This window comes from Malaclemys terrapin, chromosome 7, assembly GCF_027887155.1.
Source record: "Malaclemys terrapin pileata isolate rMalTer1 chromosome 7, rMalTer1.hap1, whole genome shotgun sequence".
Classification (NCBI taxonomy): Eukaryota; Metazoa; Chordata; order Testudines; family Emydidae; genus Malaclemys; species Malaclemys terrapin.
Window position 1 is genome coordinate 29,921,954 of NC_071511.1, and position 26,867 is coordinate 29,948,820.

At 57.7% G+C, this 26,867-nt stretch overlaps 2 protein-coding genes across 2 annotated transcripts; one reads left to right on the top strand and one right to left on the bottom strand.

The window, feature by feature from the left end:
- Positions 1–1,070: 1,070 nt before the first annotated feature.
- AP5B1 (adaptor related protein complex 5 subunit beta 1) lies at positions 1,071–5,400 on the bottom strand. Its single transcript, XM_054034739.1, has 3 exons — positions 5,325–5,400; positions 4,312–4,486; positions 1,071–3,910 (listed from the first exon to the last, which is right to left on the bottom strand). The coding sequence occupies exons 2-3, from the start codon at positions 4,462–4,464 to the stop codon at positions 1,310–1,312; spliced, it is 2,754 nt and encodes a 917-aa protein (XP_053890714.1). The 5' UTR covers positions 4,465–4,486; positions 5,325–5,400; the 3' UTR covers positions 1,071–1,309.
- Positions 5,401–11,694: 6,294 nt separating this feature from the next.
- Positions 11,695–24,754, top strand: OVOL1 (ovo like transcriptional repressor 1). Its single transcript, XM_054035417.1, has 4 exons — positions 11,695–12,273; positions 21,281–21,456; positions 21,845–22,031; positions 22,590–24,754. The coding sequence occupies exons 1-4, from the start codon at positions 12,174–12,176 to the stop codon at positions 22,883–22,885; spliced, it is 759 nt and encodes a 252-aa protein (XP_053891392.1). The 5' UTR covers positions 11,695–12,173; the 3' UTR covers positions 22,886–24,754.
- Positions 24,755–26,867: the final 2,113 nt, after the last annotated feature.

Consider the following 26,867-nt stretch of genomic DNA (forward strand, 5'->3'; position numbering starts at 1 on the left):
GGTCTTGAGAACATGACCGATGAAGGAAGGCTGAAAGAATTGGGTTTGTTTAGTTTGGAAAAGAGAAGACTGAGAGGGGACAGAATAGCAGTTTTCAGGTATTTAAAAGGGTGTCATAAGGAGGAGGGAGAAAACTTGTTCACCTTAGTCTCTAAGGATAGAACCAGAAGCAATGGGCTTAAACTGCAGCAAGGGAGGTTTAGGTTGGACATTAGGAAAAAGTTCCTAACTGTCAGGGTGGTTAAACACTGGAATAAATTGCCTAGGGAGGTTGTGGAATCTCCATCTCTGGAGATATTTAAGAGTAGGTTAGATAAATGTCTATCAGGGATGGTCTAGACAGTATTTGGTCCTGCCATGCGGGCAGGGGACTGGACTCGATGATCTCTCGAGGTCCCTTCCAGTCCTAGAATCTATGAAAACCCTAATTCAGACCCTGCTCAGCAGTTGCCATGGAGACGGCTGATTGCATTGCGAGCTGTGTTCCCAATAAAGCAGGGTCCCCCTCCCTGCACATCCCCCACAGGCACGACCCAGCAGAGCCAGGCTTCGGGGGGCCGGAGAGCAGGGGGGCCAGCCTCGGACCCAACATTCAGGGACACCAACTTCCCTCATTTGGGGGCACCAGAGCCCTGGCATGGGGCACCAAAAACCTTTTCCAACCTGGGTGACAAAACACCTAGGGCCAGCCCTTGCTCACCAACCCCTATACCAGCAGAGTAGCCAGGGACCGAATAGGCCTCAGAAACCAAACCCTCCTTTCAGCATTGGCCCCACAGGGCAGGCATGGAGTCCTCCAGCTTGTGAGGGGGAGAATGCATCCCAACTGTCCTTTCAGCACTACAGCTCAGCTGCTCCAAGCAACACCAGTGCTGGAGCCTCCCCATTACCTGGGAGCAGTACAGGAGCTCAGGCACATAGCACCACCTCATTGCACTCCCCACAAATGCATAGCACCACCTCCACACTCCTTCAGCTCCACCCCATTGCATCTTTCCCCACAGCTCCCAATGCACCAACCCAATCCCCACCCCAATGCACTCCTCCCCAAATGCACTAATTTGTTCATTTCACTGCAAATTTTACTTGCAAAAGGCATTTGTACAGAGCTTCAGAAATTTACATTTTGGGCTCCCAGCCCCACTCAGAGATTGGCCCCACAGGAGACTGGAGATGTGTCCCGCTATGTGCACTCTCAGATCCCCCCCCAGGTGGCTGGAGACATGTCCCCTTTACTCCCACTCACAGATCCCCCTTCCTGGGGGGTGCCCAACTCACAGATACCTCTCAATCCCTATTTGAGGCTTTGTCACTCCACAACCTTCCGCAGATAGGCACTCAGGTGGGGGAGCACCTTCCAGTTGTCAGTGCGAATGGTGACACGTGCTGCCCCCTGGATCTCCTGTGCCTGCAGCAGCACATGGTAGTGGGGTGGCAGGGCTATGGCAATCTTGTAGGTGCCCGGCTCCTCTGCCACTACGTAGCTGGCAAAGTGAGCCTGCACCAGGATACCCAGGGGCTGTTGGGTGGTGGGCCAGCAAAAGAGGCTCTCAGCGCAGTCACCTGACCCATCTGGGCACAGGGAGGACCAGAGGGTGTCAAAGAGGTGGCTCCGGCTCTCACAATCCCAATTCACAGGCAGTGCCAGAGGCAGGAAGATGTCCGGAAAGGCCACCTGCAGTGGTTCTAGCTGGCTGCAATAGGTGAGGCCGGTTTGCGTGGTGTACAAGGCGCTCACTGCCAGCTCGGTGGGGTAGGGGCAGCGGGGCTGCAGGTGGAGTGTGAGGATGGGTGATGGGCGGGTGGTGGAGAGGCAGGGCACGCACACGTCAGGCACTGGCTCATAGAAGTTGTCAGAGCGCTCGAAGCGCAGCAGGAGGCAGAAGAGTCGCTCAGGTGAGTACCCTGTGTGGAGCAGCCGGTACGTCAGGCTGAGCCGGGCTGGAGAATGCAGCTCCAGGAGCTGTCGGCAGCAGTCCTTCACCTCCTGAGCATCAGCAGGGCATGGCTGGAAGGCTGGCACTGGTACCAGGGTGGGCTTGGCTGGGGCCTCGCGCTGCAGCTGCAGCAGGGGTTGTGGGGCTGGGTGCACGGTTAGTGCGGCAGCGAAGTTCTCGCTATCTGCCATGATGGAGGAGGAGAGAGTCCGGGCTTTGAGGCGCCCCCCAGGTGCCAGCACTGCCCCCAGCTTGTCCCCGGACAGGCACGACAGGAGTGTGTAGTAGAAGCGAGCCCGATCCTGCACATCCACATCCGGGTAGCTCAGTGAGACGTCTTGGAGCAGCTCAGCCAGCTGGCACCCCATGGCAGGTGGAGGCTGGTGCTGCAGCAGGTTGCGGCAGACGCTCAGCAAAGCCTGGCCAATGTGCCAATCTCCCAGCTGTCCAGCACCTGCCAGCCGCACCAGGCGCTGCAGGAACCCAAGTGTGCTGCCCTGCGGGACCCCACTCTCCTTTGCTACCCGGGCCAACAGCTTGAGGTGCCAGCCCAGCTCCTGCTCCCAGGGTGGCAGCAGCGGCATGCCCACAGTCAGCTCCTGCAGGGCCTTGCTCAAGGATGCGGGCCAGGCTGGGTCATCCAGCACTGCCTGGGTCTCATTGAGCAGGTTTATGAGGTTGGGGGCCAGGGAGCAGCGCTGGCGATACAGCCCCACCAGGGTGCCCGTCAGCTCTGCCATAAGCTGTGGCCTTGAGCCAAAGTAGCGGGCAAAGAGGTAGGCGGCTCGGAAGAAGAGCCCAGTGGCCTCACATCCACCTTTGCCTGCCACGGTGTCTGCCAGTGCCAGGACATGCTCAAAGATATACCCAACACCCCGCTCAGCCTCGGGGCCCTGGTTTTCCAGGCACACCAGACTCAGCAGGTTGAGGCGTGCCAGCATGGTGCCCGGGTCGTTGAAGAGTGAGGGGAAGAGGCAGGAGGCCAGGCGGGGTGTGAGCAGGACGGGCAGCCCCTCTTCAGAGCCCGAGCCCAGCGGGCGGTTCTCGGGGAAGTGCAGCAGGCAGTCGAGGTAGAAGAGTTTGAGGGGCGAGGGCAGTGAGGGATGCTGGGCCATGCCCACCAGGCGGCGCAGGAGGAAGGCCTCGTCCTCGGCTGTGAAGAGGCTATCGGTGAAAAGCCCCTTGAGCTGCAGGCTGGCGTGCAGCAGTGCCACGTGGGCTGTGCCAAACAACCGCACCAGCTGCGCCTTGAAGATGGCAGGTGACTGGGTGCGGATCACGCACAACACCTGGGCCAGATGCCACAGAAGCTGGCCCTGGGCAGGTGGTGTCAGCAGATAGGAGTCATCCAGCAGCTGGGACAGCACCGACTTCAGCTCCTTGGTCTCGGCCGGGGTGGGCAGCAGCAGCAGGCGGTCAATGGAGGCTGGAGAGACTGCCCCGGCATTCCCCACCGCCTCCCAAGCCAGCCCCTCGTTGCCAGCCAGCAATTCACTGAGAGTCCCCTCGCCCCGGCGGGCCAGCAGCAGCACGGCATTGCGCAGGGCCAGGCTGTATAGCAGCGTATAGCCCTGGTGGACAGGCGTGAGCTCCTGCTGCTGCATGGAGCGCAGCGAGTCCAACCGCCGGGAGAACAGGCCGGGGTAGCAGCACTCCAGCTCCCTCAGACTCTCGCAGGCGGCCGCCCGCACCCCGCGGTCACCCGGCCCCTGCCGCTGGTCATTGAGGTCCGAGGCCAGGTGCAGCAGCAGAGAGAGGTAGTCACGGGAGGCCTGGGAGCCCTCCCCAAAGGCCTCAGTGGAGATCAACACAGTCCCCACCACCACCAGCAAGTGGCGCCGCAGCCAGGACAGCTTGGGTGAGTGGGGCAGCTGGGCAAAGTTAGCCAGGAGAGAGCCAGCCACCTGCTCACCCACCTCGGGGTCTGGGCACAGCAGGGTGGGGAACTCCAGCAGAAGGGTCAGCATGGAGACCTGCAACAGAGAGAGAGAAAGAGAGAGGAGTGCAGTCAGGGGGCTGCCACTATGGGCTGCGATGCACAGAGACACCACCACGAGATAGAACAGGAAAGCCACTGACAGAACCCAGGAGTCTTAAATCTCATGCCCCTGCTCTAGTCCTTGCCAGAGCCAGGGATAGAAGCTAGGTGTCCTGACTCCCAGCCCCACTGCTCTAAGTACTAGACCCTACTCACCTCCCAAAGCCAAAGAGACAACCCAGGAGTCCCCCACAGCTTTAACCACTAAACCCCACTCCATTCCTCCTTCAAAGCTGAAGATAAAACCCAGGAGTTCCTGTATAAATTTGCTTTAGCCCATTACACCTCTCCCCGAGCCAAGAATAGAACCCAGGCGTCCTGCCCTACCCCAAGTACCTTGGTTTGCTCACTGATCCTCTCGCTACTCAGATCCTGCAGCAACTCAGCCAGGAAGGTATCATCACTCCCGCGGGCCAGAATGAAGGCTGTGGGGCCTGCTCGGAAGGTTGTTATAAGCTGGGTCCAGCTCTCCCCACTCCGCACACTCATGGCAACCCCTGGGAGGGACCGCCTGGGTGGGAGAGAGAAGCTGTTAGAGCAAAAGAGTGTCCCACACGAGAGCCACAAGCTGCTAGTCTCGCTCAAGCCCTGCCCCCGAGGTGGCAACACTGGACAGGGATCTTTGTATAAGCAGCCTCCACACCCCACCTCAGTGGTGGCGACATCTCAGTGCCTGTATGTAATGGGATTATTGAATAGAGAATCAGGACTATCTCTGTGGGCCAGGCTGCTACTAGCCCAGTTTTAATCCTGGGGAAATTAAGGCAGCAAGAAAATGGGGCAAGTAGCAATCCCAGGAAAAGGGGCTGGAGGGGCCCTGTGGAACACCGATTGAGGCCAGGGACGAGTGGGGACCTTGGGGTTTCGGTAAGAGCGAGCGGGGGCTGGGGGCGGGCAGCGTGTTCAGAAGATTTAGAGTCCTGGAGAACAGACTACGGCTGGGGAACGGGCCCACGCACGGGAGTGTAGGTAATGGGGGGGGGGGTCCATGGCCCCACGCAGGGGAGTGTGGGCAATGGGGGAGGGGTCCATGATGGCCCCACGCAGGGGAGTATGGGTAACAGAGAATATGGCGGTGCTGGGTCGGAGCCCCACGGGATTGTGGGTGATACGAGTGGGGAGTGTTGGGGCAATAGGTGGGTGGAGGGGTTGTGGGTAACGGGGGCGGTGGGGTGGGACTTCCTGGCGGGCTATGGTGTGTGTGGGGGTCCTCAATGCGGCAGCCCGAGATGGCCCCAAGAGGGCCCAGGGAATCCCCGCCCCGAAGGAAGGACGGGACGCACCCCCTACTCGGCCCCCTCCACGGGGGAACCCCGGGCATCCCCTGAGTCCCAGCCCGGCCCGCTCACCGCCCGACGCAGCAGCCGCCTCGGGCCCCGCCCTTCCTGCTTCCCAGTCAGCCGCTAGATAGGGCCAGAACCGCTCGGCTGGGCGGTATTCCCCAGCATGTCCTCTCGTCACTGCCCGGCCCCTCCCCCGGCTATCCCCCTCCCCGCGTCACGGTCTGGCCCCTCCCCCCGGGGTATCCCCCCTGCCTTACTGCCCCCCCCCCCCCCGCGTCACTAGCCCTTGTATCCTCCTCCCCCGAGTCACTGTCCGGCCCCTCCCCCGGGTATCCCCCTCCCCGCGTCACGGCCTGGCCCCTCCCCCCGGGGTATCCCCCCTGCCTTACTGCCCCCCCCCCCCGCGTCACTACCCCCTTATCCTCCTCCCCCGAGTCACTGCCCGGCCCCTCCCCCTGCCTCGCTGCTCTGGGTATACCCCTTCGCCCCGCAACATTGCCGTCCCCCAGCCGGAGCAACCCCTCTCCTCTCTGTCGCTGCCTGCTCCGCCCCCCCTCCCCGACCAATGGGCCCATCCAGCCAGGGATTCCTCTCACCCTCAAGGACTATCACTCCACATCACCCCATCCGCTCAGGATCCTCGTCAGTTTCAGGGCACTGGGTGGAGGGATATCAGGGGGCTGCAAATCCAAGCTGGGGGGCACTGGCAGTGGCAGAGCTGGTCGGTGGGAAGCCCAGGACTGGATTAGCAGGGGGCTGGGGGTCAGGATTGAAGGGCCCTGGCAGAACTGTTGGGGAGCCCAGGGCTGAGTTAGCAGGAGGTTGGGGTTGAGGGTGACAGGCAGGGCTGGCCTATGGGATGGAGCAGGGAGGAGTGGCAGGGCTCTGTCTCCAGAGCATCTAACGGAGGAGGCGATGGCTGAGTCCTGGCTCTATTGCCCTGGAGGTCTGGGATGAGGGGGCAGAAGCAGGTGCTGACTTGCTTCAGTTTCGTTGTGTAACCTCTGAGTAACAGTCTCATTAAACCACCCCCACCTGAGCCACACCAGAGACCTCAGCTAACAGGGTTGCAGGTACCTAGGGGCTGAGTGGTGCTCCCTAACCTGCTATCACAGCCTGGCCCCCCTAATCTCTGCTAATGCCACTCAATCCCAACCCACAGCCTCTTGCTATCCCAGCTCTGGATTCCCCCCCCCCCCCCCAGCTCTGCCAAGGCCCCAAAATCCTGGCCTGAAGCCCCCTACTGTCCCTGGGACCCCTTGACCCCATGCATAGCTCTGTGGGGCCAAAGAAGACACACATGGAGGCAGATTGTGCCCCGCTGACCCTAGGGCATGACATGGGTTGGGCTGATGGGGCAAAGAGGCACAGGGCAGCTCGTATCTTCTGTTCTTCTCCCCACTCCTCCATCCCCCTCATTATTTCACGCACTTGCCCTGATACAACTCCTACCCTCTGCCTCCCCCCTCAGCCAGGAGCCATGGCACTGCTGGGTTGGAGATACCCTCTTGGCCTGGGGCTCAGGCACTGCCAGTAATCAGAGCCTTGGGCAGGTCCAGATCCCCCAACACTGGGATTTGGGGATGAGGAGAGGGAGTTACTTGCTCGGGAAGGCTGGGATAGGTTGGAGTGTAGGCGGGCGGCGAAACTTAACTGTATGGCAGCGGGAACGGGGCCTGCCTGGGGCACAGGGAGAGGCCCCCACGTGGAGCCGGGAGCTTCCTGCTCCCCTAGCCAGGCGCGGGGGCGAGAAGGGAGGAACCCAGCGGCAGGAGGAGCAGCAAGGCCTGGGGTGAAGGGGGCCAGAGTCAAAAATCCTGGTTTCTCTTTATGGCTCTGGGAAGGCAGTGGGGGCTAGTGGCTAGCGCAGGGTACTTCACCCCAGTGCCCAGACAAATTCCACCTCTGCTGTTTATAGCTTGTCTCAATAAACCCTGCAGTTTCAATCGCATACAAAATTATTTTTCACTTCCTGTCCAAAACTGTTATGTGGTGTTACTGTGACTTGTTAAACAGCCCCTGTGCCCCACCCCCGAGGTGGCTGCATCTCAGCACTGGGCAGGGGATGAAAAGCACTAGTGGTATATATTAAACATGGTGCTATTCGGTGTCTCTGGGTAGCCTCTCATGAGGAGATGGGGAAATTGAGGCAAGGAGCGGGAAGAATCACCAGTGAGTCAGTGGTAGAGCTAGGGACAGCCCTCCCCCCCCCCCACAGGCTCCGGCCGCACCCCTCCCGTCCACATCCAGACTGGTTCCCCCGCGTCTGCCCCATCCCTGCCACGAGACTCATTCCCCCCTGGGGCTGAGGCTGGGACGCGTCCCAAAACCAGGAACTAGCCAGGTCGAAACTCCAGCTGGGATTTTGGGAGCACCCCAACCCAGAGAGCCTGGCTGGGAGCCAGGACACCTGGGTTCTATCCCTGGTTCTGGGAGTAAAGTCTAGTGGTCTGGGAGCCAGGACACCTGGGTTCTTTTATTTGCAGCTGTGGGAGGGGAGGGGAGCCTAGTGGTTATGGGGGCTGGGAGTGAGAACTGGGTTGTATCCCAAGTGCTGGCTCCAAGGAAGTGGTGGTGCCTCAGTTTCCCTGTGTGAGTGGTTTTGACGCTGCTTCACCTGTGCATTAATTAGCCAAGTTCTTTGAAGGCATGTTATAGACGCAGGCTATGTGCTGCAGTGCACGGGCTGCCCGTGCCACGAGCCTGGGCAGTGCCCAGCCCAGCTCATCATCACCAGCCTCACAGCTAGGTGCCCACATTTGCCAATGAAACCGCCCAGCCAGGAGAATCCCCTCAATGGAGTGAGGGGAAACCAAGGCATGGAATTCAGGGGTTCTGCCTCACAGCCCCGCCCCCTTTGTTCTGACCTCACTCCCCGCCAGGAGCAGGGCTAACCCCCAGGAGGCCTCGCTCCCCCTGTAACCACTAGATACGCTGCCATCCCAGAATTCCTGTTTGTCATCTTCTCCTCCCTGAGGTTATTCACCCGGGTATTTGGTTGAACCCGTTGGGCTGGCACCACCTGCCTGGCCCTGGGTGTTTCCCACATCCAAGACATGCTGACATCCGCTTTGCCTGTGGGCTGGGGCTCAGGAGGCAGCGGGAGCCCTGCCTATGCTGGGATGCCTGGAGATGGCAGGCTAAGCAGGACTGGTTTCAGTTGGGAAGGGAGGGGAGACCACTAAGGAGCTGCAGGGAGTGGGTAGCGGGTGCTCTCCCTTCTCAGTCAACTGCAGTGCGAAGGGGCGCTGTGCTGCAGGGAGTGTGGTGGAGGGCTCATTAGGGGTACCCTCCTCTCACAGCCAGTGATGACCCCAATGCCCCAGTGCAGCACCAGGGGCGAGCTCAGTAGAGGGGGTGCTCTCCACTTCATGGGGGGGGGGCGGCTGCTGTGCTGTTCCTATCACTGTGATTCACTGATTCGAGTGAGATGTAAAACCATGACCCTGCCCCATTTATGGTTGTTAAATTATCAACTCCTGGCATTTTCCCTACATGCTGGGGTGTGAACTCCAGTGTCCTGGCCAAACCCCTGCTCTGTTGATTTGGTTCTGCCTCTCCGTGCCCCAATTTCAGACTGAACCTGGACCACCTCTCTCCCCCGACCCGCCCCCAGCTGCCAGTGCTGTGTAGCGTTGCTGTGTGCTGTTACACTCCATCACTCCAGTGCGTTCCACCCCAGGGCTGGCCGCATTGCAGCTGTGGGTGAGGTGATCTCTGCCCCTCTCTGGCGTGTTATGGGACAGGGCCACTAGAGGAAACATAGGCAGGATAATTATATGTTTCAGGCCTCAAGTTTTTCCTTGGTACTAGTCATGAGCGGGGCTGGACAGATAATTAATGGGTCCATACCTTCCCCGCCCAGATAAGGGGCACATATTCTGGGCCTGTTGCTCCAATCCAGGTTGGGAGGAGGAGAGAATGGGGTCTTTCCCCTCTAGGGGACACCAGTTCCCATCCAGCTCCAAGTTGGTAAGGGAGAGGCCGTGTCCCATCCCCCACCCCTCTGAGCCAACCAGTCCCCACATCCTGGACCTGGATTTGAGCCAGCAGCCCTTGAAGAAGTTCCTGTGTTCCGCTCCCAGGTTTATGTGTGTCAAGGCCTGGCTTGCGGGACTCCTGGCCCCAGGAATGTGCTGCGTGTGCCAGGACAGGAGCATCTTGGCCGACAGGTGCCAAGCCGGCTGCAATTAAGGTTCTTTGGAGCTGGGCCTAGCGGGGCCCGTGGCTCTCGTCCCCGCTCCCCCCGCACCCGCCAGGCGTTGGCTTCCAGCATCCGCCCGACGCTCCGGCTCTCCTGAGCAGCAGGTGAATCACAAACAGTTCCTTCCCCCTCCCAGGCTGGGGAATCTGCTGGGCTGCACGAAGCAGCCGCTTGGGGAGGCAGGGGACACATGGTTAGAAGGGCCTATATGGGATTAAGTGCTGTGATGGGTGGGTCATGGCTAAACCTCCTCACTACCCCCTGCTTCTCCCACTCTCCTCCCAGAGCTGGGATCAGAACCCAGGGGTACTGGCTCCCAGCCTCCCTGTTCTAGCCCAATTAACCCCACTCCCTCCTAGGGCAAGGAATAGAACCCAGGAGTCCTGAGCCTCAGCCCCCTCTGTTCTACCACAGGGCCCCACTCTCTTCCCAGAGCTAGGGATAGAGCCCAGGAGCCCTGACTCCCAGCCTTCCCCGTTCTAACTCTCCCCCAAAGTCTCTCAAAATGCCACCCCAAATTCCCCCACAATCCCTTGCTCACCACAACCACTCACCTCAGAGCATCTCATCCCCCAGTCCCATATATTCCCCCGCAAAACACCCCTCCCCTCACACCCTTCCCTCAAAATCCCCCCTCCAACACATTCAAACTCAGTGCTTTGGAGACCTGGGCTGCACCTGTTTCTGGGGTCTGTGCTTCTATTTCCACGCGGGAGGGGGAGAACTGCTGGGGGTGCGAGTGCGGGATCTGAACTCTGAACATCCTGCGTGTTAAAATTTGCTCCATGGACCTTTGCAGATGCCCTCGCTATGCGTGTGTCTCAGTGAAGGAATTCATTCATACTTAGTCCTGCTGTGAGTGCCAGGGCCTGGCCTAGATGACCTCTCTTCCAGTCCTACGAGTCTATGATTCCTGCCAAGTTGCTTTTCCGGCCTGGCTAAGTGCAGCCTGGCTAACCTCCATCCCGCGAACCCACGCCGTGCTGACATTCCCTTCTAACGCAACCAGTACCACCCCGCTGACTTGTCCCTTGAAACAGGAGCAGACGCCTCCAGATGGAGCTGAGCTGCACCCCGGAATAAACAGCACAGCTTCTCCTTCCCACCCCTTCCCCTGGGGCTCTTGGGACTAACATCTACGGTTGGCTGCAGGAGCCCATCATGAGACAGCTGAGGCCTGATTCCCAGGGCCTCAATGCCCCACAATGGAGGGGGTGGATTTTGCACAGGGATCCATAGCACCGTGAGGTCTAATTTTGGGGGGATTGTCATAAGAGATGGGGGCGCCGAGCCCTGTGGAAAGATCTCAGCAGCTTAGTTCCATGCCTAAAGGAGAGGGGAGCAAGGTGGAGTTATGGGAGCTCGGTGCTGCTAGTGAACAGGTGCAAGGTGTCCCCAGTCGGGCAGCCATGAAGCCAGGACTCCTCCTTGATTCTGCCAGCTCCTATGCATGGGCTGTGCCAGCCGCTGAGAGATAGGCTTGGGGTCCTGGGGACCACCCAGCGAGATGTGGGCCTGGTAGTTGATGGAAAATCTCAGAGTGGGGCAGTGGGTCCTTGCACCTACGTGGGTGCATTAATGCAGCCCTACCAGTGCAGGTGTTTTTTACACCAGACCACACTCATGCAAACCACCTTGGCACATGCACACTAGAGGGTTGCACTAGTGCAGTACCTCCATCACCAGGCCAATGCAGTGTAAGTTGCTGTTCACACCAGTCCAGTGTTGTGTTCATTGGGGGGTGATACAGTGGGGCAGGTGGGGGAGGAGCGACAGTGGTTTAAAACAACTGAAGTGTGTCCAAGTCCTTATGGCCAATCACTGACCTGAACCAAGAAAATACCTTTCCTGGTGTTAAATTCAATGGCGCCAAGATCCAGCAGTTTGGGTCAACCTGGGTTGGACGGATCGGCACTCAGGAGCACAGCGTGTTCACTGCACCCCCTGCGCCCCACCGCTGCACTCCCGCAGGAGTGTGTGTTCACGCCCCTGTTCAACCCGCCGCCCCAAGCGGCTCCCTCTTCGGAAACGCTGAACCTTCAAGAAAACAAGGGGGGGCGCCCCCAGCTGTGGGTGTCACACAATCTCCTCCTGGCAGGGAACCGGTTGGGCAGGTAGCGCACAGGTGGGTGACACCGTTATTTCCAAACGCATGCGCCATCCCCACCCCCTCCTTCAAAAACAAACTCGCTAATGAGCTCAGCGCAGGTACAGTTCTTTCCCCTTCCCGATCCGATCTGTCCCTCCGGATCGGAGCCCGCAAAAGTCCTGGCTCTCTCGGCAGGGAGGCAGTTATCGGAGAAGCCAGGGAGCCTGCCTGCTCCTTAGCCCGCCCCGGTTGCTTCCCCCGCCACTTCCGCGGCTGTACCTGCTGGGAGGCTGAAACTGACCAGAGCGCAGTCTGCGCGCGAACGAACGGCGCTGGGTGAAACCGACCAGGACCCAACGGTCCATCCCCAGAACGCTGCGGGCCTGGCTTGTTGCAACGTTCCATCCTTAGAACGTGGAGGAAACTTTGTTCGCTGCTCTTCTTGCAACTTCACATACTCCCTGGAAATCCCTCTCGCTGCTGATTTATTGTTTTATTTTTATTTTATTTGAAAGGAAAAGTTGGGGGAAAGTTTTCCCCTGTTTTTATGCTAAGAGAGAGAAGTCTTGTATTTATTTATTGATCTGTTTAAGAATCCCAGGCAATTTAATTGATCTCAGAGATGCCTCGGGCTTTCTTAGTGAAAAAATCCTGTGTGTCTGTGGGCAAGAGGAACTGGAGTGAATTGCCTGATGAAGAGAGAGGAGAGATTTATGTACCAGGTGAGTCTGACTGAAGGAAGGGTGCTAGATCTGTGCAGATACTTATCTGCCCCCCAACACCTGCTATCTGAGCACCTCACAACCCTCAAGGGAGACAGGACAAGGCAATCATTCCCATTGCTCAGAAAGGGAAACTGAAGCACCCAGAGGCTAAGTGACTCCCCATGGTCCCACCGGGGGGTGTCTGTGGCAGAGAGGGAATTTAACTCAAGTCTGCCAAGTTCTAGGCAAGAGCCCGAACCACTAGACCAGCCTTCCTTGCTGGAGATTAGAGCTCTTAGAAATATTGCCATTAATGCTTGTGGATGGCACACGGTCCCTATTTCCGAATCGTGCCTGCTGCTGGGGTGGCAAGTCACCTGTTCCAAACTCCGCACAGGAGGCTGGGGGACAGCAGCGCTGGGGAAAGAGGGGAAGTGGCTTGGGCTGGAGGGAGTGGGGCTCGCCACACAAAGCAATGGCACTGCCCTGACATACAGCTCCAGGCCGGCTGGAATGGGGGGGGGGGAGGGGGGCAAGGAGTCCGTGCTCCCTCTCTGCACGGAAGGGTCTGCAACGGTTTCTTGGTGGCGGGAGTCGGATTCCAGGAGGGTGACCTTTGGACTCAGCTCATTTCCTTAACTGATCTGCGGATGAGAGCCCGTGTGTGTGTCTAGGGACCGGAGCCAGGATCCCCACAGGGACCCACCAGGGTTTCCAATCAGCGTTTTTTGGACACTGCTCTTCCCCTGGGAATCTTTGCCAGGCCAGCCTCCAGCTTCTTCATTTTCTTCCCTGGCCATTCAGTCGGGGGACCCCAGCCGGGTGGCTGCTCAGGCAGTGGGGGAAGCGCAGTTCTGCAGAACTCCAGCGGCCATGCTAGGGAAGTGGCTTTTAATGTTTAAACTCCCTCTTGGGATTAGCTTGTTTGTTAGCGGAGGGGCTGGGAGGTGCGTGGCGATGCTGGCTCCCAGCGGTGAGGGGGGAGGGCCTGGCGGTGCTGCAAACTGGCGAGTCTGGGATATAATTAGTTCTGGTGTTCCTATCCTGAGTCCGGGCTCCATCTAACCACTAGACCTCACTCCCCTCTTTGAGCTGAGAACAGAATCCAGGGGTCCGGACTCCCCCCCCCCCCCCCCCCCCCCCCACACACACACACACTAGACCCTACTTCCTTCACAGAGCTGGGAATGAGACTAGAAGTCAGGACTCCTGGGTTTACTCTGCTCAAGTCACTAGCAATCCCTGCCATAGCGTTAATTCTAAGGGATGTTTTGCCAGCTATTACATTGTAAAGCACGAGGCTGGTGCTGTGATTAGGGTATTAGAATAGGACTTGGGAGATGTGGATTCAATTCCTTGCTCTGCCCCAGACTCCCCCTGAGATATTGGGCAAGTCACTTAGATTCCCCGTGCCTCTGTTTCCCCATCTGTAAAATGGGGACGATAGCACTTAAGGTGCATGTGGGGGAGATTCTAGACAGTGTGGTACCCAGGTACCTCAGTGCTGGTGGGCAGACTGGTACTGGGAGAGCATTTTTCTTCTGGAGGCTATTGAAATAGCTTTGAGCTGTGAGTGCAGGGTACTGGCCGAATGCGCCAGTGAGCGGAGCTTTAGAAACCAGTTTAATTTAATGTTTTTTTAATTGAATGGTCTCAAAGTTTGACTGAATGGAGTTTAAAAAAAAAAATCTTATGCAAGCAAAGAAATCCTAGGTTGGGCCTGTTCTAACTGTTCAACCTGTCTAGGATCCAGACAGACCTTAAACTCAAAGGCTGGAGAACATGAGCTCAAGCCTCTGGCTGGAAGGTAATCTGGTTTAACTTCTCAAAAAGAAAGTTGAGAGGTGACTTGGTAACAGAGCAAATAGTGTATTGAAGAGCCTTTAATCTAGCTGCAAGAGGCAGAACAAGAACCAGTGGGTGGGTAAAGCCAGACACATTCAAGTGAGAAAGGAGGCCCCAGCTGTTTAAGTGTGAGGGTGATTAACATTGGAACAAATGGCCAAGGTAAGAGGTGGCATCTCCATCTCTTGGAGAAGCCTAGATGCCTTTTGGGAACATGCTTTAGTCAAACACAAGTGACTGAGCTCAGTGCAGGGGGACTAGATGGTCTAAAGGTCCCTTTAAATCTATGGCTGTTGAGGTTATCCCAATTTTACAGACAGAGGACTGAGGCACAGGGTAGAATCATAGAATATCAGGGTCCAACGGGACCTCAGGAGGTCATCTAGTTCAGCCCCCTGCTCAAAGCAGGACCAATCCCCAGACAGATTTTTGCCCCAGATCTCTAAATGTCCCCCTTAAGGATTGAGCTCATAACCCTAGCTTTAGCAGGCCAATGCTCAAACCATTGAGCTATCCCTCCCCAGAGCTGGGCATAGAGGTCCCGAGGGCTGCTGGAGATGATCAGAGTAAGAGGACCTGTAAATCTGATGGTGGGAGGGGAATCAGGGCTGCTGAGCAAGGACCCCCAATGAAATCAACGGGACGCTGAGTACCTGGCTCATGACCCACCCTGCAGCACGCAGGGAGTGTGTATTAGCACCCTGCCTGGGAGTGCCTGGCCCTAGAGTCTGTAATTAGCTGGTAATTAATACCCGGATGCTGTATGAGTAGCTGTCTGTGGATTCCAACCTGCTGATTCCTGGCAGAACCTGGCGTCCGTCTGGGTCATTAACTAATCCAAAGAGGCCTGATTTCAGTTAGATGCCCCCCGCCCCGTCCTCAGGGCCAGTGTGAGATCTTTGTCGCATGTCAGAGGGAAAACGGAGAGCCAATGAGGGGAAATAAATTAACCCTTTCTTCCAGAGCTGGCATAGAACCCAGGAGTCCTGAGTCCCAGCTCTATCCACTACTCCCTCTCAGTATTGTTCACTTCTCCCCTGACAGATTACTAACTCACTGATTGGCTGGTCCTGGTTCCCTTTAACCCTGTCTCCTCCCCCTGATGGGTCAAGCTTTGCTGCCCCATCTGATCAGATAAGCCTCCCAGCCCTACTTTGGGATCTCCCTTCAAATTGGCACCATCCCTTGGAGCCAATGGCTTAAATATCCACCAGTGCAGGTTAGACACTTGCAGAGGGGGCTGGGAGCTGGGACTCCTGGGTTCTATCCCAGCTCTGGGAGTGGAGGGAGGGCTGAATCCTGGTCCTACCTTTGCCTCTGTGAATTCTGGCATGGCTAAATCAGGCTGTGATACGATTGGGAGGCTCAAGGAAGGGCATTAGAAATGTGGGTCCCAGTGACTCCGTTAGCACAGCAGGTGTAGGGGGAAGTGCTGCTCCTGGAAGCTGTCTCTGCATGCGAAACTCCTCCCATCTCCTATGTGCTCAGCAAAGCAGCTGTGTGGGACCAGCTGATCTGGCATTGGGACTAAGGACACCTGGGTTCTATTCCCAGCTCTGTCACGGACCCTGAGCATGGGCCTTTCCCTCTCTGGGCCTCAGTTTCCCTCCCACCCTTTGACTCTTTACACTGTGAGCTCTTGGGAGCAGGGACTGTCTCTCACTATCTGTGGGAGCGATCAGATGGCAGCCAGGGCCATGGAGGCCCCTGCATGTCACTGGCTCTGGGGGCCAAGTGCATCCCATATCTGACCTGGTGCTCTTGGTCCATGCTCCTATGGGGCAGGGGAGGTGGATCCCAGCATCAGTTCCTGGGGAATTTCCTGGGGGGAGCAGTGTTGTCTGCCGCCTATATTTCTGGCCTTCTCCTTGTCTTAAGCCCTGGCCACGGCTTTCCAAGTCACAGCAAGGGAGGGGGCTGGTCCCCTCTCCTCACTGTTACTGTGTGAACAGCACTAGATTCTCATCCCACCCCACCCCAAGGCAGAAATAGCACATGAGACCCAGGAGTCCTTGCTGACTCCTAGCCTAGCTATCAGGGGATAGCTCAGTGGTTTGAGTGTTGGCCTCCTAAACCCAGGGTTGTGAGTTCAATTCTTGAGGGGGCTATTTAGGGATCTGGGGCAAAAATTTGTCTGGGGATTAGTCCTGCTTTGAGTAGGGGGTTGGACTAGATGACCTCCCGAGGTCCTTTCTAGCTCTGATGTTCTGTGACCACTGCTCTCCCAGAGTCAGTGGTAGAATATTGTGTTAATATTCTGCAAGGGTAAATGGGACAACCCAGGCAGTTATAGGCCTGTCAGCCTGATGTCAATCCTGGGCAAGATAAGGGAGTGACTGATACAGTGCTCTATTAATAAAGAATGAAAGGAGGGTGAGATAATGAATGCCAATTAACCTGGGTTTATGGAGAATAGATCCTGTCAAATGAACTTGATATCTCTTTTGGTGGGATTGAAAGTTTGGTTGACAAAGGCCATAGTGGTGATGTAATAGATGTAGATTTCTGTAAAGCATTTGATTGGGTGTCATGATAGTGTGAGTAAAAAAAACTAGAATGATACCAGATCAATACGGCCAATGAAATGGATTGACAATGGGTTAAGTGATAGGACCCAAAGTGTAACAGTAAAGAGGGACTCAGCAGTGAGCAGGTGTTTCTAGTTTCCCACTAAGATTGGTTCTTGGTGTTGTGCTTTTTAACATTTATCAAGGACCTCAAAGAAAACAAAAAACCATTCCTTAATGATGCTTGCGCATGACAGACGGAGAGGGGGAGCGGGGAATAATGAAGAGGACAAGTCACTGCTACAGAGCAATCTGGATCACTTCGTAAGCTGGCACCCGTAAACAATATACATTTCAACAGAGCCAAATATAAACGTATACAGCTAGGAACCAAGACTGCAGCCATACTTACAGGAGAGGGGACTCTATGCTGGGGACCAGTGACTCTGAAAAAGGTTTGGGAGAAGGGTGTCCTGGTGGATAATCAGCTGAACATGAGCTCTCAGTGCAACGCTGGGGCTAAAAGGGCTAATGCAACCCCTGGCTGTATAAACAAGGGAAGCTCACATAGGATTAGGCAGGTTCTGTTACCTCTCTATGTGGCACTGGTGTGACCACTGCTGGAATCCTGTGCCCCGTTCTGGTGGCCACAATGCAAGAAGGATGTTGATAAATTGGAGAGGGCTCAGAGAAGAGCCACCAGAATGATTAACGAATTGGAAAACATGCCTCGTAGTGAGAGACTCAAGGAGCTCAGTCTATTTAGCTCAACACAGTAAAGGTTAAGGAATGACTTGATCCCAGTATATAACTACCTACGGGGGAAGAGAAAATATTTAATAAGGGTCTCCTCAATCTAGCAATCGTCTAACAAGATCCAATGGCTGGAAATTGAGGCTGGAAAGATTCAGACGGGAAATAAGGAGCAAATTGGTACCCATGAGGGTAATTAACCGTTGGAACAACAGACCAAAGGCTGGGGTGGATTCTCCGTCACTGGCCATTTTTAAATCAAGACTGGCTGGCTTTCTAGATCTGCTCAAGTTCAGCCTGGCTTTCACACAGGTCCTAGGGCTTCCTTACACTACACAGGAGGTCAGACTAGGTGATCCCAGTGGTTCCTTGGGGCCTTGGAATCTATTTACACACACAGGCCCTGATCCTGCAAACAGGCTCCCAAGGGAGGTTGGAGCAGCCCTGTCCTTGGGGGGTTTAAGACCGGCTTGGACAAACACCTGTCTGGGATGGTTGGGGTTTCCTTGGTCCTGCCTCAGCAGGGGCTGATGGACTAGGTGATGCCTCAAGGTCAGCCCCACATTTCTTGTGTGCTTCGCTGTCCTCTGATGGCTATTTGGACCTTGTTGCGCTTGGTGCTGTACAACCCGGTACAGTCATTGCCCCCAGGGGCATACGTAGTAGGATGTAATTGTTCAGTGGCAGACAAACGTAGAAGGAAGACCTCTGGCTTTATATATGACCCCCCTGCAAAAGTCTCCAGGAACGGCCCCCGGCTCTAGCAACTTTAGAGGAGGGGGTCAGAATTTCAAGCCGTTGTGTTGCGAGCTGGTGGGGAAACACTGCAGAACGACTTGAGAAAATGCAGAACTTCCCATGGCAGAGGTCCAGATAATCCCCCTCTCTCTCCCATAGCAGCACCAGATCTGCTTTCATTCAGCCAGGAATTAATACAGGGAAGCTCTATGGCCTGGGTACTACAGTAAGTCAGACTAGATGATCACACTGGGCTTTCCTGGCCTTGGTATCTATTAATTCACTGAAGCTGCATGTGAAGATGATGCACAGGCTCCAGCCAGTACAGAAAGCAGCTGCCTCCCTTTTCCATAGCTCAGGTCTGTGCTTGAGTCTCTCCACCGGCTCCCGGCTCACTCCTGGTGTCAGTTTAAAGCCTTGGTCCTAATTTTCAAAGCAATTAGGGGATCATGCCCCAGCTGCATCAAAGCCCATATTTGATCTATAAACCGCAGTGAGCGCTGCACTCCTTGGGGATGTGCAGATCCCACCACCCAGCGTGAAGATGAGCTAGGGACAAAGTGTTCTCTAGGGAGAGGACCCAGCCATGCAACGGTCCTTCAGAGACCAGGCTAGCCCAGAGTCTGACCAGCTCTAGGAAACCCTGTAAAGCCTTCCTCTCCAGCACCAGATAAAAGGGACCTCCTGCGCCATTGTGTCCAGGCCCTGCTATCACAGCCACCCACCCCCTTGACAGACATGCATCCAGCTCCATCCTCAGCTGGGTTGGGCTCTCAGTGTTGGTAAGTGCAAAGCAATGCACACTGGAAAACATAATCCCAACTATCCACACAAAATGATGAGGTCTAAATTAGCTGCTACCACTCAGGGCAAGAGATCTTGGTGTCACTGCGGGTAGTTCCCTGAAAACATCTGCTCAAGGGACAGCGGGAGTCAAAAATGCTCAGAGAATGTTAGGACCCATTAGAAAAGGGCGAGGTAATAAGACAGAAAATATCATAATCCCACTATAGAAAGCCATGGGACGCCTTCCCCTTGAATCCTGTATGCCGTTCTGCTCACCCCCAACTCAAAAAAGAGATGTTGGAATTGAAAAAGGTACAGTGAAGGGCAATGAAACTGATGAGGGGGATAGAGCAGCTTTCCTATGAGGAGAGATTAAAAAGATGGTGTTTGTTCACTTTAGAAAAGAGATAACTAAGGGGGGATGTGATAGAGGTCTATAAAATCATGAATTATTTACTCCTTCCCATAACACAAGGACCAGGGATCACCCAATGAAAGTATCAGGCAGCAGGTTTAAAATAAAAATAGACCATATTTCTTTACACAATGTACAGTCAGCCTATGGAACTCATTGCCAGGGGATGTTGTGAAGGCCAAAAGTATAACTGGGTTCAAAAAAGAATTAGGTAAATTCCTGGAGGACAGGTCCATCAATGGCTATCAGCCAAGATGGTCAGGGACGCAGCCCTATGCTCTTGGTGTCCCTAGTCTCTGACAGCCAGAAGCTGGAACTGGATGACAGGGGATGGATCACTCGAAATTGCCCTGTTTTGTTCATTCCCACGGAAGCATCTGGAATGGTCCACTATCAGAGACAGGATACAGGGCTAGATGGACCAATGATCTGACCCAGTGTGGCTCATTCTTGTGTTATTTATTTTGCCTCCACTCTTCCTACGGGGAGGCTGTTCCAGAACATCTCGCCTCTGATGGGTAGAAACCTTCTTCTTATCTCCAGCCTCAACTGATTCCTGCCCAGTTTATCCTCATTTGCTCTTGTGCCAACACTGTCCTTTAGCTTCAGTAGACCTTCTCCCTCCCCCCATATTTATAGACACAACCAGATCCCTGCTCAGCCTTTGCCTGGCCAGGCTTAACAGGCCCAGCCTTTCAGTGTCCTCTCCCCTGATCAGCCTGGGAGCCCTTCTCTGCACCGGGCTAGTTTGGATCCCTTGTTCCTTGACCAGAACTGCGCATGGTGTTCCCACTGAACTCTTCCCATTGGCTCGGCCAGGGGCATTAATGCTTCCCTATCGCCACTGGAAATCCCTCACCGGATCCAGCCTAGGCTCTTTGATGGAGCCTTTCTGCTCTCAGTGACACTCACAATTTGATCACCCCTTTCCCCATGCAGGGTTCTGACCCTGTAAAGGGAGAAGGGCCAGAGACTCCATGGAGTCCACTAGGGACCTTTGTGTTGCTATTGGTTTCCTGTGGAGGGTGCCGGGATGCTATGGTGATGGGCTGCAGATAAAAGCCTTGGACAGGTGGGGGGCTGGACCCTGTGAGGCAGGGGAGAGGTATTGAGGCTGTTCTGCTGTGGAGGGGAGTGCTGGGGTGACTGGCTAGATGGACTAGTTCTACCCCCCCCCCCCCGCCTCCCCAGCTGGCCCAGGGGCAGGTGACACCCAGGTGGAAACGCTCAATTAACCGCCTGGGCTGGGCCGGACTTTCCAATAACATCTCGGGGAACCGGTTCCAGGGGCTTGTTTACTGCAGCGCTAGGCAATGGGGTACAGGGAGGTTCCCCTTTGGGGGGCATTGCCTCCAGTCTGGGTGGGGAAAAGGATATGGGAGCCCTTCTCCTCTGGGGGGTGCTGGCTTTGATCCATCACAGAGCTGGGGGACTGGCTGGCTTGGGGGGTGGGCACTGGGTATCTGTGGGGGGTTCCTCCTGTGTTGCCATGGCCCTGGCCCGGTTCCCCCTCTCTCCAGGCTGCCAGGGTGCACCCCTCCCCAGTCCATGGCTGCTCCGTTTCTGGTGGCGGGGTGGCGGGGGAGTGTGAACAAGCCAATGGCTGTCCCAAGGGGGTGACTCCACTTGGCGCCTCTTTCACCTGGTTCCATTCTGATCGGTGGGGGGAGGGGAGAGGGAAGACAGTGAACACTGGGGGTGAGGGGGTGGTGGCGAGCCTGCCAGGGAAGGGGGATCCCCTGGAAACTCCCCACTGCTAGGGCATCACCCCCCTGTTGCATGCAGTGTGGGTCAGGTGGATGATGGGTGAGGCCCGCTGGGGGGCTTGCAAGCTCATGGGGCCGTGTGGAGCCCAGGTGGCTCATCTCCCATATGGCCCTGGAGGGGCGGACCTGATTCCCACCCTCCATTGCCTGTACCCCCCAACATAGATCTTAGGGAGCAAAGTCCCCCCATAACCCTCCCCTCTGCTTTCTCCTAGTCTGCCTGGGGGGCTGTGCCCTGGGCAAGGACTTGGAGCCCTCGGTGGCTGAAGCCCCCTCGTATCCGATGCCCCTGGACCTGACCCTGCGAGATCCAAGCTACACGGCTGTCCAGCTCCCTGGGGAGGTGCCCCCAGCTGGGCAGCACAATGGGTTCCCGCGGCCCAAAATGAAGGTATGGACTGGGGACCAGGGGAGTCGGGGGCTCTTCCAGGCTAAGGGTAAATAGGGACCCCGTGTGGCCCATCTGGGCTGTGCAGGTTGGTTGCCCAGGGGAACCTCAGCTTCCTTCTGTCCCAGTCCTGAGCTCCTCGCCCACACAGCTTTGCCGATGCCCCTCAATCCTGACACCCAGCTCCCCTCCTGTCCCACGGTGCTGGGGGGCAGAGACTGTGGGGGGGGGGTTGGGGAGGAGACTGGAGGATCTGGTGCTTAGGATGGCTCCCTAGGGCTGCAGGCGGTGGTGGGGTGTCTCTGAGCCTGGGGGAGGAGACAGAGCCCCACCACTGGGCACCGCCCTCCTTGGGTTCCATGTCTGACAGCTCCATCCCCGCCCCCGGCAGGTGACGTTGGGCGCGGGGCCGGGCGAGCTGTTCTCCTGCCCCGTGTGCCAGAAGGGCTTCAGCTACCAGCGCATGCTCAACCGGCACCTCAAGTGCCACAGCGAGGTCAAGCGCCACCTGTGCCCCTACTGCGGGAAGGGCTTCAACGACACCTTCGACCTCAAACGCCACGTCCGCACCCACACAGGTGAGAGCCCTGCCTCCGCCAGCCCCACCCCCGCGCCCACACAGGTGAGAGCCCTGCCCCCCCCAGCCCTGCCCAAGCACCTGCACAGGTGAGATTCCCCCTGCTGGGACACACACACCCTGCCCCAGCACCTGCACAGGTGAGAGCCCCCCTGCTGGGACACCCCCCCCAGCCCTGCCCCAGCACCTGCACAGGTGAGAGCTCCCCTGCTGGGACACGCTCCCCCCCAGCCCTGCCCCAGCACCTGCACAGGTGAGCCCTGGCTACAGGCCTCACCCCTTAGCCCTACATGTAGGATTCTGGGGGATTTCTTAAACCCTCTCCACTCTCTGCACTGGTAGAACGAACGGGCCCCTGGGGCTGGGATTGGGGGTTGCTGTGTCTGTCTGTGTGCACACACCTGGGGGGTTACTGGGTTTCTGGGCAGTGGGGGCTCTTGTGGGGCTGGATCTGTGCAGGCGGGAGTCAGGGGGGCTAGGTCCCCGGGGACGAAGGGAGACGTGAGGGGTGAATGTGCACAGGGAGTGCTAACCCTTTGTCCCCCTCCCCCTGCTGCAGGCGTGCGCCCGTACAAGTGCCACCTGTGCGACAAGGCCTTCACGCAGCGCTGCTCGCTGGAGTCGCACCTGAAGAAGATCCACGGGGTGCAGCAGCGCTACGCCTACAAGGAGCGGCGGGCCAAGCTCTACGTGTGCGAGGAGTGCGGCTGCACGGCCGACAGCCAGGAGGGCCACCTGCTCCATCTGCGGGAGCAGCACCCCGACAGCCCCTTGCTGCGCAAGGCCTCGCGCAAGACGGCTGCCTCCCTGCACAGTGCCCTCCCCACGCTGCTGCAAAGCAGCCCGCGTCTGTGAGACGTCGCACCCTGCAGGGCACCCAGTGCCTGGGAGACAGCGCCCCCTGGGGGCTGGGCAGGGCCCTATCCAGCACTGAGCCCCTGGGAGACAGTGCCCCTGGTGGGCACCCGACACTGGGGCAGGACCAGTGACTGAGCCCTGCTGCCTGGAGACTGGACACTGCCTGCTCCCTCCCAGCAGTGCCCTGGGACGTGGGCAGCACGTGGCAAATGCTCCAAAGAAGCCCCCACCCCCTGTGGAGAAGTCCCCAATGCTGCTCCCCCCTCGAGGGGCAGACAGCTATCCACAGGGCACTGACTTTGCACTGCTCCTTTCCCGAAGCCTTGGGGGAGATGCGGGCATCTGTGGGCCGTGTCCAGTCCCCCGTAGGCTCTGCCCACAGGCTGGGCAGACAGGATTTTTTACCATTGTGCTTTTCTGAGGGGGCTGGGCAGCAGGAGTCATGTGCCCCCCCACCATCTCAACCTCGGTGCCATCCCCCTCCATCCCCCCCGCCACACACACTCAGGAAGAAGCCAGGGGTGGCTCCATTCCCTGCCCCCACCAATCCCATCAGGACCATTCTGCTCTGGATTTCCCAGTCCCCCTTGGCCCCATCCCCTGCTGTTCCTGCATGAAGTGAGGTTTGCTCCTGGGCTGTTGCTGCTGCTTTGGGGAAGGTGTTTACATTACAAATCCCAGCTGTCCCCACTCTGGGAGTCTCCGGGGCTGACAGGAGACCTGTGCTGGGGGGCCTGAGAATGCCTGGGAAGGGGGCAAGGCTCATTCAACTCCAGGGCCCCAACCACACTCGGGAGAAATATCCATGACATAAAATCTGGGCACCGGCTTTGATTCAGGGTGGAGACACCTCCTCGGACATATCTAGGAGTGCGGGGTGGGAGGGGAATCTTCCATATAGCGCCAATTCCCCAGGCCCCTCCATGCCACCGTTTCCCCTCCCCCCACTTGCAGAGCTGTCACTGACCTGGACAACTACGGGGATCGTGGTGACTGGAGAATGTTGATCAAGGAATTAGGATTTATCTGAATTCCACCCCCCCCCCCATCCTCTGCCTTATTTGTGCTGCTGTCCTGAGGCGGGGGGCTGAGGTACAAATGCTTTAATGGGGGAGGCTGCATCTTCCCCCTGCCCTCCTTTCTGTGGCTCAACTGACCGGTAGACCCCCGCCCCCACATCCACCAGGTCCCCCTCCCCCTGCCTGCTCCCCTCCAACACCACCTTTACACACCACAGAACACCTGGGCATTGGGGTCCCCAGGATCAGGGCAATTCCAGCCCTCCACCTGCATTGCCAGCCCCAGAGCATCCATTCACCGAGGGAGGTGTCGTAGCAGAGCCCCTAGGTCAGGGGGAATGGGGTAGGGCCACGCCATGGTCTGCACCCCACATATGATCAGCTGGGCTGTGTTACCCCCGCCCCTCACCTACCCTCACCGTGACTGCAGCAGGGTGATGCCAAAGACCCATCCCCCCCCCACATACTAACTGCAATCTCTTTAAATCTGGGGGTGGGGGGTGGCTGCCTCTCCTCCTTGGGTAGATATTGGGGGACTCTGCCAATCCCCAGTGCCAAGAGGTTGGGTAGAGGGACCTGTTCCCAGCTTAGCGGGGAGCTTCCCTCAGAGGGGACCCTGCATCCCACTAAGCTGGGATTGCTCTAACTGCATCCGTCCTGTCCCCCACCCCCTGCATGTAAGCGGTGGGGGAGTGGGTCCTGGCAGGGGTGTAGTAGGAGGTGTCGGGGTGCCAGGGCCCGGATCGTGTTTACAGTTTGGCTGTGGGAAACGAGCCAGACAGTTTGTTAGTAATTGTGAGTTTGTATCTGTGTCTGTTTGTGAGTCTAGTAAAATCAGGGAATTGAACGAGTTCTGAGCAGTGCTCCTCACTCCTGTCCAGCGGCCCCTGGCTATCCCTGCCTGCAGCTCTCCGAGCACCCCACGGCGTGTCCCCTCTGGCTAAGGCTTGTCTAGCTGTACATGCAGAGTATGGCTGCCCCCCCCCCCCCTCTGCCCACTTGCCACAAACTACGTGTTCCCATAGCCCAGCTGGGGGGGAGGGGATACTACCAGAACCCACAGAAAGGGGGGCAGCCAGGACCATGGCTTGGCTAGGGGGCAGTAATGGAGCCAGAGCAGAGATAGCAGCTATCCCACTGGTATCAGCCCCCCCCCATTCGAATCAGACCCATGGGCCCCGCCAGCCTGGTATTGCCCCCCTCTCCCTGGATTAGCTGCATGAGCCCATCCAGGTTGGGTCCCATCACGGACTCCTTCAGCCTGGCAGCCCCTCCCCCTCCAAGGCCGCCCGCATTGTGGCCAGTTGCTGATTGTCCAGCTGGCTGGTTAGTCCAAGGAACGCTGGGTTTTTCAGGGACCCGGCCAGGTTTGCAAACCAAGGGCTGCGCCCTTCCCAGAGCAATGCCTAGCGCCAGCCGTGCTGCCATCCTACAAGAAAGGAGGCAGGGGGCCCTGCTGGCCTGGGACGTCTGTGTCAGGCTCTGGCAAGCAGGGGCTTTGTGCCATCACACCCAGCATTGCCCTTAGCTCCCCCCATCCCAGCTCTGTGCCAGCGTGCCCCCTGCAGAGCCTGGCTGGTGTGCAAAGAGATGGAGCCGCTGCCCACTGGCAATGTAAAGTGTCCTGAGCCTGCCCAGCTCTGGCACTGGCTGTATTAGCCAGTTGTTTGAGTGCAGCAGACGCCTGTGCCCACACACCCCTCCCTCCAGCAGTGGGGTCTCCCCCTACCACGCTGATGGATATTAGAGGGGAGCGCCCACTCAGCCTTAACTCTGCCTGCTGTGGAGGGGGCAATCGCCGCTGTGGAGTCTCTGCACGCATGCCAGCTGCAGGCCCTGGGCCAGGTGGAGCTGTACTGAGCAGTGCAGGGGTTAGTTGGCACAGCTTGGCAGTGCTGTACTTGGCCCATGAGCTGCTCTGCGTGGGGAGGGGGTGAGTGCCTCTGCCTCCCCTCCCTTGTGTATGATCAAAGGCTAGCGGCGCACGTGCACTGTGCTGGGGTGTGTATCGCACCATGGCAGTGATAGGGTTAAGGGGCGCCAGAGAGGCCAATTAGCCCATTCTGGGGCACCTGGGCGTTTCCTCTCTGCGAAAGGCACCGCAGAGGGGCCTGCAGGCAGTGCTTGGGCCCTGTCCCTGAAGGGAGGCCAGGGAGCAAGCCCCAGGAAGTAGTGTGCTGGCTAGAGCCCAGTGTCTGCGGTGGGAAGGGTGGGAGTAATTGAGCTGGGCCATGGGTCTGGACTCTCCATGTGGCCTGGCCGGACGCCGAGTCACGGCCCAGCTGGCCAAAGCCCAGAGGAGAGTGAGGCAAAAGGACTGCGATGCTGGGTCTCCCCAGGAGGAGGCGCCCTAGGCTGGCGAGTCTGTGACAACACCCCTTGGGAGCCCCAGCGGGCCGGCTCCAGCTCTGCGTTTTGTGGGTGTTGCTAGCCGGGCCCAGGGGTCTCGTAGCACGGGGATTGTCAGCGGCCAGGTGAGTGCTGGGCCTGCTCTGGGCGGCTGCTGAAGGGCGAGTGGCGGCCCGGCCTTTAGCAGTCGGCTCAGGGTGAAGGGGGAGGTGGGTCAGGCTGGGAAGCAGGCGCGGGCTGAGTGCAGCGCGATGGCCAGAAGCACAGAGGGGGTCTCTGGGTGCGTTGGTCAGAAAGGGCCGAGTTGAAGTTGCAGGGCCGTTTCCATGCACTCCGTGTTTCCTGGCATCACCGTTCTGTGGCACTCGCTGGTCGGGAAGGGACCGAGCTGGCACCGGGCGCTGCACGAAGCCAGGTCGGGGCGGGGAATTCTGCAGTGCCCAGCAAGCCCCAGCTGTTGGCTATTTGCCTCCCTGAGACTGGCAAGCGGCCCCTCCTCTCAGCCTTTGATCACCCAAGGCTGCTCCCCAGCACCCTGCACTCGCTCAGGTGGGAGTTAATCCCTGAGTTGCTTCTGTCCAACTCAACAGTGTCTGGCTTCATGAGCCAGG

Excerpts from the sequence above, each read along its gene's own strand:
- AP5B1 (XM_054034739.1), bottom strand. The coding sequence starts at position 4,464 with ATGAGTGTGCGGAGTGGGGAGAGCTGGACCCAGCTTATAACAACCTTC. Across the intron at positions 3,911-4,311 it reads GGATCAGTGAGCAAACCAAG|GTCTCCATGCTGACCCTTCT; the intron begins GTACTTGGGGTA and ends TCTCTGTTGCAG.
- OVOL1 (XM_054035417.1), top strand. The coding sequence starts at position 12,174 with ATGCCTCGGGCTTTCTTAGTGAAAAAATCCTGTGTGTCTGTGGGCAAG. Across the intron at positions 21,457-21,844 it reads TCCCGCGGCCCAAAATGAAG|GTGACGTTGGGCGCGGGGCC; the intron begins GTATGGACTGGG and ends CGCCCCCGGCAG. Across the intron at positions 22,032-22,589 it reads CCACGTCCGCACCCACACAG|GCGTGCGCCCGTACAAGTGC; the intron begins GTGAGAGCCCTG and ends CCCCTGCTGCAG.